Below are 16,262 nucleotides of genomic sequence, written 5' to 3'. Positions count from 1 at the left end.
GGCAAAACAGTTAAGAACAGGTCACTTTTGTTGTTTAAGAAACTTAAAATGAAAATAAAGTGTAAATACTGTATTGTTTATACGTGTTTAGTATGTGTCTATCTTCTTTTACTGCGTGAATGGATATTTCTATATTATATACTGTATGTATGTAGGCTTTGTGTGTAAATAGTGAGAGTGAGTAGTCATATAGGTATCTGTCTTGTGTTTCAGGGACATCACAATGTCAAAGTCAGATCTCCCTCCAAGTTACGAAGAGTCAAGACAGCAGCATGGAAACTATCCGTACCCTCCCTACGGATATCCAGCCCAACCAGGAGTGTACACAGGCCCAGGACAGCCAGGAATACACCCCCAGGCAGGGCTGTGGCATGGCCCTGGATACCCCCCTCCAGCAATACCACCCTTAATAACAGCAGGAATATTTTCCTCCAACCTAAGTAAGACTCAAATAAAGTTCTCGTCTGAATCCTATACCATATCTATAACTATAACTATTATACTGTATTTATGTTTGTTTTGTTTGTAATATTCAGGCCACTTTCCAGGGCAGCCTGCCTTCGTACTATTTAGTTTTGACATAGTCTTTCTTTCTTTCTTTCTTTCTTTCTTTCTTTCTTTCTTTCTTTCTTTCTTTCTTTCTTTCTTTCTTTCTTTCTTTCTTTCTTTCTTTCTTTTAAGATGCATTAGTCTGCTTTATGAATAAAACTGAACTGCTTTTTATATATCTGGTACAGAACACTTTTAAATATGACCTAGGTGTCCAAATACATTTTGGGGCCACAGTGTTTGATGTTTATCATCAAATATGTTATGTGTGTGTGTGTGTGTGTGTGTTCATTGTTTTGTTGTAGGAGATGCAGAGGGCATCTCATCAACTGGCGTATGGGACAGCATGAGTGTTCGGCATGCTTTCATTAGAAAGGTATCGAGACTATTTGTCCTAAATTTGAACTACAGATTTATAAATATAACAATCGATAAATGCAACAAAAGAAAGCAACGGCTTCATGTAAAGAAATTGATTTGTGTGTACTTTTGTACCAGGTTTATCTTATTTTAGCCGCCCAGCTGTTAATCACTACTTCAATCATTGCGGTGTTTACGTTTGTGTGAGTACAACAAATCCACACAACAAATGAATTTTTATGAACAGCTGTGTGAATTACATACATTATGCATGCATACTAATGCAATGAAACTGGTGCGTTTTCATACATTTCTACATTTCATATCTTACAGTGAGCCTGTGCGTCTTTTTGTGATCCAAAATCCTGCCATTTATTGGGCATCATTGTGAGTTATTTTATTGTCATGTCTGACTAGTCTAAATAAATGACAAAAACAAATATCATATGTACACAAAGTTTGGGTTCATTAAGTTTTTTTTGTTTTGTTTTTTTGAAAGAAGTCTCACCAAGGCTGCATTTATTTAATCAAAAATACAGTAAAAACAGTAATATGGTCAAATATTATTACAATTTTTGTTTTCAGTTTTCATTTATTTTATAAAAATGATTCCTGTGATTCTAAAGCTTAGTTTTCAGCATCATTACTCCAGTCTTCAGTGTCACATGATCCTTCAGAAATCATTGATTTGACAAGAAACATTTCTTACTATTATCAATGTTGAAAACATTTGTGCTGCTTAATATGTTTGTGATATAAAAAAAACCTAATTTTTTTTTAAAGATTCTATGATGAATAGAAAGTAAAAAAAAAAACAGCATTTTATTTTAAATTGAAATCTTTTGTAACATTCTAAATGTCTTTACTGTCACTTTTGATCAATTTAATACATCCTTGCTGAATAAAAGTATTAATTTCTTTATAAAAAACAAAAACAAAAAAAAAAGAACGTACTGACTCCAAACTTTTAAATGGTAGTGAATATTATATTGAAGTAACAGTGGAATGTTTTTCACAGCCCCGTGTATCTTGTTACTTACCTTATGCTGGTTTGCTGTGAGGGGCCGAGGTGAGTTTAATAATTTTTTGATTATTTATTTACATTATGAGTACAAGAACATCTGTTTAATCATGGAAACCCTGCCTCTGCTTTTAGGAGACGTCATCCATGGAATTTAATACTCCTGCTCATTTTTGTAAGTGATGATTCAATTTAACATTTACATTGAGTTCTACATTATAATTGATGCAACATGTTTTCTGTCCTCAACAGACCCTTACGTTGTCTTACATGACAGGAACGATATCAAGGTTTGATAAGGGTTTCATCAGTTTCACATACTGCATGTGTTTAGTTTTAAACATCAGAACATTAAGCTCTCATGTTTTTTTTTTCCTTCTGGCATTATTTACAGTTATTTTGACACCAAAGCAGTGTTCCTGGCCCTGGGGATCACAGCAATAGTGTGTGTAATCGTCACAGTCTTCTGTTTTCAGACCAAGGTAAGACCTTCTGTGGCAGCAGCACCCACGGCTCTGATCGACTGGCCGGCGGTGAATGCCACTTTGTTGGCCGTGTAAAATAACCCCATTGTATTTGATTACAATGATCGTCAGTCTCTTTTGAAACATTCATGGCTTACTGCTAAATGTCTCATGCTTGCTTGAGACAAAACCTGTTTTCTTGAGTGTTCCGTTTTTTAATGGATCCATTTTTGCTGGGATTCATGTATACAGTAGATATACATGCGTAATATTTTCTACTCATTTTACTTATGAAATCAATGTTTTTACAACTTCTACAGTTTTTTTTTAATCAAACCATGCTGTCAAGTTGCAGTGAAGTCTCTCTGTGTGTGTTTGAACAGGTTGACTTCACCTCCTGTACAGGTCTTCTCTGTGCTCTTTGTGTGGTCGTCCTGGTGACTGGCATCATCACATCCATTGTACTCTCCTTTCAGTATGTAAGTGAGACCATTATGGCAAAGTTTACACTTTCAGTCATTGTGAATGATTTTGCAGTTTAAAGCAGTGGTTCTCAACCAGGGGGCCTCAGCAAACTTCAAAAGGAAGTTTTTATATTAAAGAAATTACAGTATAGTCTTTTTTATAGCTGCTTTACAGCAGAATTGTACTGTTTGATCATTATTTTTATGTTTATAATAAAGCTGCTTTGAAACAAATCTGTATTGTTTAAAGCGCTATATAAAAGGTGACATGACAGTTCTTGGAACTTCAAAAAAATCACAAATTATTTTCAATGCCTACATTTGTGGTGTGCTGTTTATTACCAGAGAAAATAATTCTGACTCGTCCCTCAGTTTGTTAAAAACAAACACATTACAGTTATGTGTTTACAATGGAAGTAAGTGACTTACTACTGAACTTACTTACTAATTTGTACCAAACTGGGTGGCACTGTAAAAAAAATGTTTAAACAAAACAGTTGCAGAAGTATAACCATGATATTTAAAGTGATAGTTCAGCCCAAAATAGAGAAAAATCATTTACTTAACCTTGTGTCATTTCAAAAACATATGCTGCTATTTTTTCTGTGAAACACTAGAGTAGAAAGTCAAGAATCGTTACACTTTTGCCACAAAATAACAGAAAAAAAGCAATACAATTGCATCATTATCTTTTATACCATTTATTTTTTTATCTTCCAAGTCTTTGTTGGAACACATTGTGTGGGGGAACAGATTGAAATTTAAGTTCTTAACTGTCAGAATATGGGTTTGGAATGACATTATGGTTATTAAATGATCTTTTATGGGTAAGTTGTGCTTTTAAAGCAGTGGTTCTCAACCAGGGGGCCGGGGCGCATAGAGGGCCTCTGTGAACTTCCAAGGGGGCCTCAAGAAGACAAAACAAGCTTTAAAATAAACTTTAAAAAAATAAGATAACCAAGATATTTCTTATTTTAATTTTCCCCCTCAACAATTGTTTTTTGTCTTTGAAGAACCAGAGCTCCCACAGAAAAACCTGGATATATGATTTAGCCTAATTATAAATGTGTAATTTAAAGGTTAGTTCACCCAAAAGTGAAATTTCTGTTATTAATTACTCACCCTTGTCGTTCCAAATCTGTAAGACCTTTGTTCATCTTTGGAACACAAATTAAAGGGCTAGTTCACCCAAAAATGAAAATAATGTCATTTATTACTCACCCGTCATGCCGTTCCACAGCTGTAAAACCTTTGTTAATCTTCGGAACACAAATTAAGATATTTTAGTTGAAATCCGATGGCTCAGTGAGGCCTCCATAGGGAGCAATGGACACTTCCTCTCTCAAGATCCATAAAGGTACTAAAAACATATTTAAATCGGTTCATGTGAGTTCAGTGGTTCAATATCAATATTATAAAGCGACGAGAATATTTTTGGAACGCCAAAAAAACAAAATAATGACTTATTTAGTGATGGCCGATTTCAAAACACTGCTTCAGGAAGATTCGGAGCATAAATTGATCAGTGTGTCGAATCATGATTCAGATCGCGTGTCAAACTGCCAATGGCTGAAATCACATGACTTTGGCGCTCCGAACAGCAGATTCGACACACTGATTCATCTGTGCTCCGATGCTTCATGAAGCAGTGTTTTGAAATCGGCCATCACTAAATAAGTCATTATTTCGGGTTTTTTGCCGCACCAAAAATATTCTCGTCGCTTTATAATATTAATATTGAACCACTGTACTCACATGAACCGATTTAAATATGTTTTTAGTACCTTTATGGATCTTGAGAGAGGAAGTGTCATTGCTCCCTATGGAGGCCTCACGGAGCCATCGGATTTCAACTAAAATATCTTAATTTGTGTTCTGAAGATTAATGAAGGTCTTACGGGTGTGGAACGACAAGAGGGTGAGTAATTAATAACAGAAATTTCAATTTTGGGTGAACTAACCCTTTAATAAATGTGGAAATTAATGTAAATTAATCAAATCTTAATACTCCATGGGAATACATATCACCAGTTATCCAAGATCTTAAGTATTTTATCAGGTAGAAGTTGAAAATCAAAGTAGTATGTGCACATCCAAACATCACTTAAGCAGGTGATCAGTCAAAAGAAAACTGAGCTGAAATGCAAAAGTACTGGCACACTGATATTTCTGTTCCCAAAGGCATTTGATAAATTGTAATGTTTCGAGGCCTGACGAAGACAGCTTGTGGTTGAAACATTACAATTTATTAAGTATCTTTGGGAGCAGAAATATCAGTGTGCCGGTTCTTTTAAAAATGTTTTTTAAAAATCCTTATCCAGTAAATCATGAATGACTGGAAGAGTAATGTAAATTCCTTGGTAAAAAGAGTGGGAACCCTGGAGAACATTCAGACCCTAAAAATTCTGGAATCCTGAAATTTAATTATTTTTGATAGGAGTGCCCATAGATTAGGGGGGTTGAGAACCACTGCTAAGGGTTCTTTCAAAACATTGTAGCTGCATACATTTTGCATACATTACACATATTAACTGAAACCTTGTCTTTGCTAAATTAAGCCCATGTGCCGTCTAATGAATAAATAACCTGGAACACACTTGTTATATGATAATGTACCTATACCATCAATGTCTCAGGTGCCCTGGCTGCACATGCTGTATGGTGCTTGTGGAGCGATAGTCTTTACCTTGGTGAGTTTATGAAACCGAATTTTATGTTGTTTGTTCAATTATTCACCAATGGCTAAAAATGAAACAGAACCCATGTGAAAAAGAAGTACACTTTAGCATAATTGAATACTTATTTTTAAAATTGTAATTAGTTTCGCCATTTAAGAAGGACTTAAGTACATCTTTATCTGCAATAATATTATTACTTCTTTTGTATTTGAAATTTGTATTGTAATTACACATTTGTAATGAAAAAGTTGCGGTTTAGTATATGTGAAGTACATTTACACAAGAGAACACTTACTGATAACTTGTCTTGTTATAGTTTTTGGCCTACCACACACAGTTGCTCATTGGAAACCGAGCGAACGCCATCAGCCCTGAGGAATATGTCTTCGGAGCTCTTTCCCTCTACGTCGATATCGTCCAGATCTTTATTTTCCTCCTGCACATCACAGGGAGCTCTGAGTAAACGCACACACGTTTAAGCATTTCTGTTTCAGAGACTGATCTTTCTTTGAGCTTATCTTGACCTTTTCAATCACATGAATCTCAAATATCACCTTTAGCACTACTGACTGTTATTAGAAGTATTTTGTGTTGTGTTGCGTAATAGGTTGCTCTACAGAGGTTGCTCATACTTCTACTGGAATAAGCACTTTATTTTTGTAACGTTCCATCTGTTAATTTGCATTTTGAAGAGCCTGAGTGTGTACTAAAACAACTCCACTGTGATTTGATAATTGTATTATCAATATTTAGCCTGCAACCTGACGGAAAATAAAATCAAGAGAAACAGTTGTGTTGTATGATGACTATCAGGAATACAGGAAATGTAGATGTTTGAAGGTGGTCCACTGGCTTAAAGTTACTGAAATGAAGACTGCGGACCACATTGTTAAAGGGTTAGTTCACCCAAAAATAAAACTCATCATTTACTCACCCCCTTGTGTCATTCAAAACCTAACCTCTCTTGAACACAAAGAATATATTTTGAGGAGGGTTATTACCATTAACTAAAACTATTAAAAACAATTTTGTTAATTAAAGCTGAAATTATATAAAATATATGTACTAGAGGAAAAACTAAATTAACAATGAGATATTTTGCCTTGGCTACAAACTGAAAAAAGTTCAAGTTGAAGCACTAAAATTATTAACTGAAAGTAAATAAAAACTGAAACTGAAATAAAAATAAATTAAAGGGATAGTTCACCCAAAAATGAAAATTTGCTGCCAGCGCATCCAAGATGTAGGTGACTTTGTTTCTTCAGTAGAACACAAATGATGATTTGCGGCTCGTGACGACACACTGATGTCCTAAGACACAAACGATCGGTTTGTGCGATAAACCGAACAGTATTTATATCATTTTTTAACTAATACACCACTATGTCCAACCGCGTTCAGCACTCGACTCGTTAGTAAGGTCTGATCGCGCTCTGACAACGACAGTGATGTCTCGCTCTCATTGAGGGTATGCAAGTGACGTCACCGTCGACCGTTATGACTGCGGTCACGTCCACTGAGTAGTGATGGGCATTCCGGCTCTTTTTCGTGAGCCGGCTCGTTTGACTCAGCTCACTGAAAAGAGCCGGCTCTTTTGACTCACAAACGGCTCTTTAAATAATAAATGTTTTAACTATGACTTTGACTATGATAGGTGTGAAAACAGTTCTAATTAAATTATTAAATGAAATAATACTCACAATGTCTCACAATTTCTTTAAAAATGCATTGATTTGTTATAAAAAAATACTATTAAACATTTGTATTTAAATTAAAACTTTTTAATGTATAGAAACAACATTCAAAAGAAATACAATCTGAACAACATAATAGAACCCATTAAATATTAAAGAAAAATAAATAACTGAAAGGATTAAACTGGTCCCTCTTTTTCTCTTTTTTTATTGCCATATGAGCTCTCACTAGTTATATTATGCATAACTAGCATGAACACACACACACACAATGCTGGCCATATTTTTATTTTATGAGAGATTTGCATTCAGAAATGCAAGCTCCCTCACTTTCGACGGGCTGATGCGGTTTCTTCTCTCAGTAATAATTTGTCCTGTTTTCGAGAAAACCCTTTCAGAGGGAACGGATGTGGCCACTATGCAGAGTCTCCCTGTCATGACTTTAGTAAGCCGTGGGTAGATAGAGGCCTTGTTCTTCCACCAGCTCAGAGGATCTGCAGATCTTTGGAGGAGGGGCTCCTCCAAATAGGATCGGACCTCCATTATGGCATCTGCTGAGGGATTCCTTCTCGCCGCATCCCCAGTTGCTCTCTCATCAAACAGCATCCAAACAGCAGACGTTTGTGGCAATACTGCTGGTGCTTCTGCTCCTTCTGCTTCCTGTTGCCCTGGTGTCTGAGCCAGCTGACTGCTGGGACTGTCCCTCCCTGCTGCTGAGGTGATTCTCTGAAGAGCCTCATCAAGCGCTCTGGCATCACTGAAGGCTAACTTCTTAAACCTGTGGTCAAGTGCAGCAGTTTCTGATAGCACGTGATTATATTCCATTCTATGGAACTTTCTGTCCATTGATGAACATAGGGTGTCCATCAACTCTATCACTTGTCTTGTGGTTACATTTGCTTCTCTCTGGCGGTTGGATGTGATTCGCTGCAGACCCTTACATAGGAGTATCATTTTTGACGCTGTCACATAGCTAAAAAGAGAGAACAGATTTTATATATATATATATATATATATATATATATATATATATATTAAAATACAGGATAAAATGTAGAAATAACTGCTTACTGTACCTCTCTCCACTGATCTCCACAGTAACCTGCTCAAAGGGCTCCAGGACTCTGCACACCTCCTCCACCACCTCCCATTCCTCTTGGGTCAGAGGATCAACAGGTGCATTGACAATGGCCAGGGTAGAGATGATAGCATCCTTTGACTCAAGAAACCTTTTCAACATATAAAATGTTGAATTCCACCTTGTAGGGCAGTCTTGTTTAGGCCTTAGCTCAGGCATTCCCATCTGGCATTGTGTAGACCTTAGTTTTTCAGCACCCACTGTGCTCCTGTGGAAGAATTCCACAGCTGCTTTCACTTTGTCCACAGTGGGCTTCATCACCTTCAGAGCATCTCTTACAATCAGGTTGATTGTGTGGGCAAGACATGGATGATGGGTCCACTTTAAAATGTTTACAGCTTTGGTTATATTAGCTGCATTGTCAGTAACACAACAGACCACTTTTCCATCTACATCCCATTCTTTTGCCACTCTCAACAGTTCCTCTGCCAAGTTCTCTGAGGTGTGTCTGTCGCTGAACTCAAAGCAATCCAGAAGACAGCTAGACATTGAAAAATCTTCAATGAAGTGACATGTAACTGACATGTAATTAGTGGTCACTCTTGATGTCCAGCAGTCAGTGGTAAGGCAAACTGCAGTAGCTTTTTTGACTCTTTCCTGCACTGAAGCCCGTGTGCTCTCATACAGTTGTGGAATAAGTGATTTTGAAATTACTTTCCTGCTTGGAATTGTGTACATTGGATTTAGACTCTTGCTATAATTTCTAAAACCTCTGTCCTCCACGATTGAAAATGGCTGGAAATCGGTGGCAAACATTTTAGCCAATGCAATATCAATTTGGCCTTGTTTTGCTACAGACATTGACTTTTGCATAAACTGGTCCATTATAGAAGACTGCGTTGCTGTGGGTCGCGGAGTAGGCCTACTTAACTGAGTGGATACATCTCCAGCTGCGGAGGTGCTGGGTCCAGACGCTCCACCAACATCACTAGCAGTGTCGAAGCTCCGCTAGCTTCACAGTTGGGTGCACAGTTCGCATATGCCGGTGTAAGTTGTGTGTAGAACCAGCTTTAAATGAAATTTTTATTTGGCAAATTCTACACTGTGCTTTCACATTACCTAAATCATTAAAATGATTCCAAATGCCGCTGTGCTTCCGACTCATTTTGCTGCTTTTGTTTTTTTACAGCTGTTTTTCCTCTCCTCCGAGTTTCGTCTAGGCTACTCTGTCTGTGTGTGTGAGAGAGAGTTGGCTCGGCCCTCCCTCGCAGTATAATTGGTTGACACCACGTGTATGATTGACAGGAACAGACCGTGAGGCTGATCAGACAGTCGAAACGAATGAGTGTGTGCACCAAGGCTTATATAATTATAATTTTTGTGTTGTTCTTTGAATTATTAGTCTATTGTTTTAAATAAAATTAAAATCATTCATTACATAATGATTAAATTTCTATAGGCTATATTTTTAAAAATAGATTCGGCTCTTCAGATATGTGAGCCGGCTCCCGACGTTCACGTAAAAGAGTCGGCTCTTAGAGCCGGCTCGTTCGCGAACGACCCATCACTACCACTGAGAGGAAAAAGACTGAGCGGCAGCATTGGTTTTCAGCGTGAATGTCGCGAAAAACACACAAAACACATCCAAAACGGAAAAGAGCTTTTTGATTGACTTTACAAATAGTTTTGACACAAAACCTGATGCATATATTAAAAAAAAAATAAAAAATTCAAGCAATTCACAGAAACATCTGAACTCCAGGCAGAGAAACATGGATTTGCAGTTATCATTTTGTGTCAAAATGTTGGATTTTGAGGTAAAATCATACCGTATATATTGTATTGTTATATATTATGTTGACAACTCATCAATTAAATATTTTCAATCTTATATTCTGCATAATTGTGTTTTTAAATAACTGACAAAAACTATACTATAAAACTATATATATGTTTTAGGGCTGGACAATATGACGATATAACATTGATATAAGTGATTACGCGGATTTAAACCTACCTATATTGCAGTTAAATATTCACATGCAGATTTGCTTTATGTATTTCCCCGGCGTCAAATCAGGCACATATAAATGTCAGGAAACACGACTGCAGGCTGCATGTCGATATCCATGGATTAGTTTTATTTTACAAGTTGTAAGGAACATATTCAATTCCAACCTTAGTGTAATTCTAATTCGTTAGTTTTACTTGCGTTTTCGCAGTTTTCTCTACTAAATCCAGTCACGCAGCAGGTTCTTTTGCCACTCAGTCCAGCTGAGGGGGCGTGTTTTCGGCGGTAAAGTGACATCACTGACGCTGTCAGAGCGCGTTCAGACATCACTAAGCGAATGCTGAACGCAGTTGGACATAGTGGTGTATTAGTTAAAAAATTATATAAATACTGTTCGGTTTATCACACAAACCGATCGTTTCGTGTCTTAGGACAACAGTGTGTCGTCACGATCTGCAGGGTTTAATTTGGATTTGTCTATGCAAGTTTTATTTACTCTTATAGTAGAAGTTCCCATCCACTCCCATTATTTGACTGACAGACGGCAATGGTTGGAGTTAAAAATCATCATTTGTGTTCTACTGAAGAAACAAAGTCACCTACATTTTGGATGCGCTGGGGGTAAGCAGATAAACATCAAATTTTCATTTTTGGGTGAACTATCCCTTTAAACCAAAATAACAATATAAAAAAACTAAAACAAATAAAAGTGACAAAAGTATATGACAAAATCACTAAAATTAAATGAAACTAAAATTAAAACTCAAAATATAATTCAAAATAAATAAAATATGTAATAGTACATAAATAATACGAAAGACATTTGTCCACGTTTTTCCCCCCATACAATGGAAGACAACGGTAACCAAAACTGGTTACCAACATTTCTTCATTTATGTTCCACAGAATAAAAGTAAGTCATACAATTTTGGAACGAAATGAGTAGTTGGGTGAACTATGACTACAGAACTACACTGGCATTACAAAAAAGGAAGTGATGTAATACTGACTTTCAACATTTGGGGAATTTATGTTTTGGAATTTTATGAATTGTTCATTTGTTCATTTGTTTTAGTCAAACATTCAGAAGAAAAACACTCAAAAACATACTTTTTAGTTAATTTATTGTGCATGTGCTGTTGAAATTATTTTTAGAATTCTCAAAAACTTGGCGTGTCAAGGAACATAGGTCAGTAGAAAAAACCTACATGTACAGTATGATTTTAATAACATGATCTCACAATATCATCTGCATCATTTAACAGTTAACATTTATTCCCTTCAATGGTTTAAGTATATTAGATTTATCTGACATCCTGCTGAGTCTGGTGATAAGTGTTATAAAAGTGGCTTCATTTTTGTGGGTTAATCATCATGGCACTTCCACATCCTAGCACGTCAAGATCCCCGATGGCTGGGTGTCCGAGAGCTTGTACTGTTTCAGGTGGGATGGGAGACGACAGGCCGAACGGCTACTTTAATCTTTATGGGGTCAGGCGTTTGGGGTCACGGGGGAACATGGAGGTCTGACGTACGTTGTGTAGGCCGAGATAAAGCATGGTCACTCTCTCCAGACCTAAGAGATGGCATACATTTAACATCATGAACTTGTGCCACATATTTTTAAATGAGGACTAAAACTGAATGTTTTACACTACCATTCGAAGTCTGCAAGATTTTTTTAATGTTTTGAAAAGAAGTCTGTTATGCTCACCAAGGGTGCAATTATTTGATCAAAAATACAGTAAAAGCAGTATTATTGCGAAATATTTAAAATGTCTACTTTCTGAATATATTTTAAAATGTAATTGAAAAAGCCAACTTACTGTAATGCTATTTAAATTGATTATTATTCTTCTGAGACCAACTCTAACGCCTCCTAGAGCTTTAACTCTATAAACTCCAAACTCGGGTCAGACCTTCAAACTGTTGTTAACTTAGTTGCTATATCTTTTCTAACTGATCCGACTTCAGTTTTCCTTAAAAAAAGCCAAAACTTGGAAAAATCCCATTGACTTTCATTGAACTCTTGATCTGAACATTCCGTCCAACTGTCAAAATTCAAATTCAAACACACAGACTCAATTAAACTGCCATTCCTATTTCTGAGCCATTCAAACTCATTCAAACTCATTTAATCTATCTATCTATAACTCTCATGGCAACCACATAGCAACCACCCAGAACACCATGGCAAATGCATAGCAACCACACAAATCACCCTGGCATCATCCTGGCAACCAGCCAGGGTACACTAGCAACTGCATAGCAATACCTTAGCAACCACCCCAAGTACCCTAGCAACCACATAGCAACACCCTAGCAACCACCCAGAGTACCCTAGCAACCACATAGCAACACCTCGGCAACCACCCTGAGTACCCTAGCAACCGCATAGCAATACCCTAGCAACCACCCAGAATACCTTAGCGACCGCATAGCAACACCCTAGCAACCACCATGAGTACCATAGCAACCGCATAGCAACACCCTAGCAACCACCCTGATTACCCTAGCAACCGCATTGCAATACCCTAGCAACCACCCTGAGTACCCTAGCAACCGCATAGCAACATCTTAGATGTCTATCTATCTGTCTATCTATCTGTCTATCTATCTATCTATCTATCTATCTATCTATCTATCTATCTATCTATCTATCTATCTATCTATCTATCTGTCTATCTATCTATCTATCTATCTATCTATCAAACTAAATCTATCGAATAAAACTTAAACTTTCAAACTTCAAACTTTTAAAACTACTCCAAACTTTCTGGACCAGCTTTTTCAAGCCAATTTAAAGTTTGTCTTCAAACTTTTTTATCTAGTTTATTCCTGTGATGCAAAGCTGAATTTTCAGCATCATTACTCCAGTCTTCAGTGTCACATGATCCTTCAGAAATCATTCTAATATGATGATTTGCTGCTCAAGAAGCACTTCTTATCATCAATGTTGAAAACAGCTGTGCTTTTTTGTTCCATTTTTGTGGAAAACATTATGCATTTTTCTCAGGATTTCTTTGATGAATAATAAGTTCGAAAGAACAGCATTTATTTAAAATAAAAAATATTTTTAAACCATGTAAAAGTCTTTACTGTTCCTTTTGATCAATTTGATGCATCCTTGCTGAATAAAAGTATGGATTTCTTTCAAACTAAAAATCTTAATGACCCCAAAACTTTGAACAATAGTGAAACTAGAACCATTTCTAACCTACAAGATCATAAAAAAATATTTGTTACCTATACCACCGCCAGCATGAGGAGGAGCTCCATAACGGAACGAGTCGATGTAAGCCTTGATCTTCTCCAGGTCTGTAACAAAGAGTAAAAAACTAATCATCTACTACAAAACTTTATTTACCATAAAAATGAAGGGTAACACTTCATTTTACAGTGTCCTTGTTACACGTGTTACATGTAGCTACCATATTAATAAATAATGCATAATTACACAAAACTAACTCTAAACCGAACCCTAATCTTATACCTAACCCTACAGTAAATACAAGTAGTTAATTAATATTATTCAGTACTTAAATCTATAATTACACTGTAACAATGAAACGTTAAAATAAAGTGTAACCAGAAAAAGTACCAAAGAGTGTTGAAATTCAAATGCATTATGGTCAACCAACATTTAGATGTTTTGTGTATTCTTGTTGAATGAGGGATCACATTTTTAACATTTTTAATACAGCTGTTGTGTTCCGTTACCAATGCCGTGGTGCGTTGCCCTTTCAGTGAGCAGCTGAGCATCGTGGACTCTCTGAGCTCCAGACAGGATCTCCTCTCCCCTCATGAACATATCATATGAGTTGGAGTATTTCTGCAGGAAGAACATGCGGAGTATGATATGAACCACATAGTCTCTGAATAAAAAGCAATGTATTTAGATCCAAAACACTTACCGGATTGTTGGGGTCAGGCATGGTGTAGAACGGCCTTACTGCCAAGGGGTATTTGTCCAGAACATAGAAGTCAGTGTCATACTAAAATAATCACAAAGGTGTGTTTAATTAATATGGGTAATATTCCACATATATATGTTTGTAGAATTACATTTTGTCCAGATTTCAAGGTTTCTGGAACTAAAAACATCACAAATGGAGTTTTACAAGGCCATTTTCCACTCTCTCTGACCTTAAGCAGTAAACAAACATGTCAAACAGACTTCAAAATGACCCATTTTTGTGGTTTCCTTAAATTAGCATTATAACATTATGTACAGTATGTCTGTTCTTGTTTTCTTATTTCAGGGAAAATCTTTTTGTCAACCATTTCCAAGTTTGGGGTCAGTATGATATTTTTTATTATTATTAAAAAAAATATATATTTTTATAACATTTCTAAATTGAAAAAAAAAAAAAAAAAAAAAAAAAAAAAAATATATATATATATATATATATATATATATATATATATATATATATATATATATATATATATATATATATATATATATATATATATATATATATGAAATAACTGCTGTTCTTGTATTCATCAAAGAATGCAGAAAAAAAGTATCAGTTTCTACAAAAATATTTTTTTAAATTTTGTAAATATAACCATTTTCAACATTGATAAGAAATGTTTCTTGAGCAGCAAATCAGCATATTAGAATGATTTCTGAAGGATCATGTGACACTGAAGACCGAAGAAATGATGCTGAAAATTCAGCTTTAACATCACAGGAATAAATTACAAAATCTATTAAAGGAGAAAATCTGAATTTCACCAAATTACTGTTTTTCTGTATTTTTTTTTTGTGTAACAGAAGCGTATGTCTTTTTACCTTCTCCTTCACTAGACGACCAAGCAGCTTTTCATTGGGTGTGCTGAAGAAGAAAAAAGAAAAAGATCACAGATCTGTTATGAAATCAGTTTCAGATTCAGAATGAGTGCACATTGTGGGAAATTGTATCAAAGAAAGCCACACTGACCTCAAATCTTCTTCATCCCCCATTTCCACCCCAGCAGCTCTGAGCATGGCCACTCCCTCCTTATACTCCAGTCTCAGCGTGGGCTCCAGGAACTTGAACGGCTCACTGGGGTACTGCTTATTCACGGTCTGGATCTCTGTCTGGAACCTGGAGCGCATCCACATCACAGAGACAACATAAGAGAGAATAAGTAGGTAGAACGGAGATTAGCATGACATGCAGGCCCAGAATTTAATTGAAAAGTGTTTCTCAAGGCTTTAATTAAAACGTCTCAGTTTCATCTTTCAAATGTAAACCATTAGTAGGCAAATGTTACTTTTCACAGTGCTGATCAGGTTGTTTGTGATTACTGGGTGAAATATTATGCATTCCACGTATATAAACTGCTGGGTCAGATTTCCAATTGTATGTAACATTTGACACAATGAGATGGTAAAAGATTTAAGTTATAAAGTAATATATTTATATATAAAAAAAAAACAGCCTGACCACTAGATGGCAGTGTATATCCTTGTTATTATAAACCACATGAACGTGTTGCCCTTTCTTTCCCATGAATAAATGACATCAATTTTCAAGTGAAATTCATGACTTTATTCTCATGTGATTTGATTCTTCATAAAAGGAAATAGGACTTTTGAGAACTTAAAGGGATGTTGAAGGAGTCACGTCCCTTACCGGTCACGTAGTCCTTTAAAGATCTGAACCATGGTGTCAGTAATGGAGTCAATAACCTCATGGTAATGGTAATTGAAAGCCATTTCAATATCCAGACCCACAAACTCCGTCAGGTGGCGATGAGTGTTGGAATCCTCAGCCCTGAACACTAGAAGAAACACAGACAACTGTGAGATTCACATTCATTAGTATTTGTGACCCTGGAACACAAAACCAGTCAAAAGTCACATGGGTATATTTGTAGCAATAGCCAACAATACATTGTATGGGTCAAAATTATCGATTTTTCTTTTATGCCAAAAATCATTAGGATATT

The 16,262-nt window shown here is 36.1% G+C and overlaps 2 protein-coding genes across 2 annotated transcripts in view; one reads left to right on the top strand and one right to left on the bottom strand.

Annotated features, from left to right (window-relative positions):
- Positions 1 to 223: 223 nt before the first annotated feature.
- Positions 224 to 5,999, top strand: LOC137036278 (protein lifeguard 3). Its single transcript, XM_067410341.1, has 11 exons — positions 224 to 440; positions 855 to 925; positions 1,048 to 1,112; positions 1,243 to 1,296; positions 1,928 to 1,978; positions 2,066 to 2,105; positions 2,183 to 2,220; positions 2,325 to 2,412; positions 2,778 to 2,873; positions 5,495 to 5,548; positions 5,853 to 5,999. The coding sequence occupies exons 1-11, from the start codon at positions 224 to 226 to the stop codon at positions 5,997 to 5,999; spliced, it is 921 nt and encodes a 306-aa protein (XP_067266442.1).
- A 5,418-nt stretch (positions 6,000 to 11,417) lies between these two features.
- The window catches only part of dars1 (aspartyl-tRNA synthetase 1), a 37,320-nt gene continuing 32,475 nt past the window's right edge, over positions 11,418 to 16,262 (bottom strand). The window contains exons 12-18 of the mRNA XM_067409427.1: positions 15,947 to 16,094; positions 15,269 to 15,415; positions 15,121 to 15,163; positions 14,234 to 14,314; positions 14,040 to 14,151; positions 13,566 to 13,637; positions 11,418 to 11,895 (exon numbers count right to left, since the gene is read on the bottom strand). Of these exons, the coding sequence (XP_067265528.1) occupies positions 11,804 to 11,895; positions 13,566 to 13,637; positions 14,040 to 14,151; positions 14,234 to 14,314; positions 15,121 to 15,163; positions 15,269 to 15,415; positions 15,947 to 16,094 (695 nt within the window). The 3' untranslated portion in view covers positions 11,418 to 11,803. The remainder of the gene's footprint in view (positions 11,896 to 13,565; positions 13,638 to 14,039; positions 14,152 to 14,233; positions 14,315 to 15,120; positions 15,164 to 15,268; positions 15,416 to 15,946; positions 16,095 to 16,262) is intronic.

Source organism: Chanodichthys erythropterus, chromosome 14 (assembly GCF_024489055.1).
Source record: "Chanodichthys erythropterus isolate Z2021 chromosome 14, ASM2448905v1, whole genome shotgun sequence".
NCBI lineage: Eukaryota > Metazoa > Chordata > Actinopteri > Cypriniformes > Xenocyprididae > Chanodichthys > Chanodichthys erythropterus.
This window is presented reverse-complemented; position numbering and strand designations above follow the sequence as displayed.

What these genes read in the sequence shown, in the direction of transcription:
- LOC137036278 (XM_067410341.1), top strand. Translation starts at nt 224, where the DNA reads ATGTCAAAGTCAGATCTCCCTCCAAGTTACGAAGAGTCAAGACAGCAG. An exon ending in GTTTGCTGTGAGGGGCCGAG is followed by an intron (nt 1,979 to 2,065) that starts GTGAGTTTAATA and finishes CTCTGCTTTTAG; the next exon opens with GAGACGTCATCCATGGAATT. An exon ending in TAATACTCCTGCTCATTTTT is followed by an intron (nt 2,106 to 2,182) that starts GTAAGTGATGAT and finishes TGTCCTCAACAG; the next exon opens with ACCCTTACGTTGTCTTACAT.